General features: G+C 51.3%; 1 protein-coding gene across 1 annotated transcript in view; it reads left to right on the forward strand.

Annotated features, from left to right (window-relative positions):
* Positions 1 to 491: 491 nt before the first annotated feature.
* Positions 492 to 745, forward strand: part of RAB4A (RAB4A, member RAS oncogene family) — a 23,506-nt gene continuing 23,252 nt past the window's right edge. Inside the window, exon 1 of the mRNA XM_050315693.1 lies at positions 492 to 706. Coding sequence (XP_050171650.1) covers positions 492 to 706 — 215 coding nt within the window. The remainder of the gene's footprint in view (positions 707 to 745) is intronic.

Genomic DNA, 745 nt, shown 5'->3' on the forward strand with positions numbered 1-745 from the left:
GGGAGTTATGACATCCAATGAAGAATAATACAGAGACAAGACACTATTGATATCAAGCCTCTCAAGATTTGAATCAAACTTTTTCGTTTTTTTTCGTTGTTAATCAGTAGCTATAACCGGACAGTTATGACTAAACAATTGCATCGTGAACGTTGTATGCTTGGCAAAAATATTTTGTTTTAAGGAAAATAACAGATTATTCCAAGGTGAGTGGGCTGTCCAGGCCAGGGCCACCAGTGGTGAAGTCAGCAGGACTGAGCAGTAACTGGGGGGAAGGTAATTCCGGCAGAGGGGATCGCGACCACCGACTCATGGACCACCTACTCAAAAACTGACTCCAGACTCAAGAGAAGAACTGAGCCCGTGGACTATTTACCATGAGAAGCGAGAGGAGTAACTAACAAATAGGGGGTTGAGTACTAATTAGAATTCGTAACCAATGAACGCTGATGCATTTGTTTGTTCAAATGTATAAAGAGTGGACGGTTTTGATGACGGCGGACAGAGCCTTTCGAGCGTTACCGCCCGGCTCCCCGCCCTGCGCGAACCAGGACGAACCCCAGGAAAACACGGAAGCGGCTCCGCAGGAACAATTCCCGCACGCCGCGGTGGGTGCGAACCGGCGCTGCGCACCGCGCGACGAGCCCGCGCCCGAGACAGCACCGCTGCACTCAGAGAGTTGTTCATTCCACACCGTGGCCTCCCCGTGGGGGCGGTGCTGGTTATCCCAGAGCTGGGAAGCCCC

The sequence above is a fragment of the Myiozetetes cayanensis genome, unplaced genomic scaffold (assembly GCF_022539395.1).
Source record: "Myiozetetes cayanensis isolate MyiCay16 unplaced genomic scaffold, myiCay2020 scf2-11, whole genome shotgun sequence".
Taxonomy (NCBI): Eukaryota; Metazoa; Chordata; class Aves; order Passeriformes; family Tyrannidae; genus Myiozetetes; species Myiozetetes cayanensis.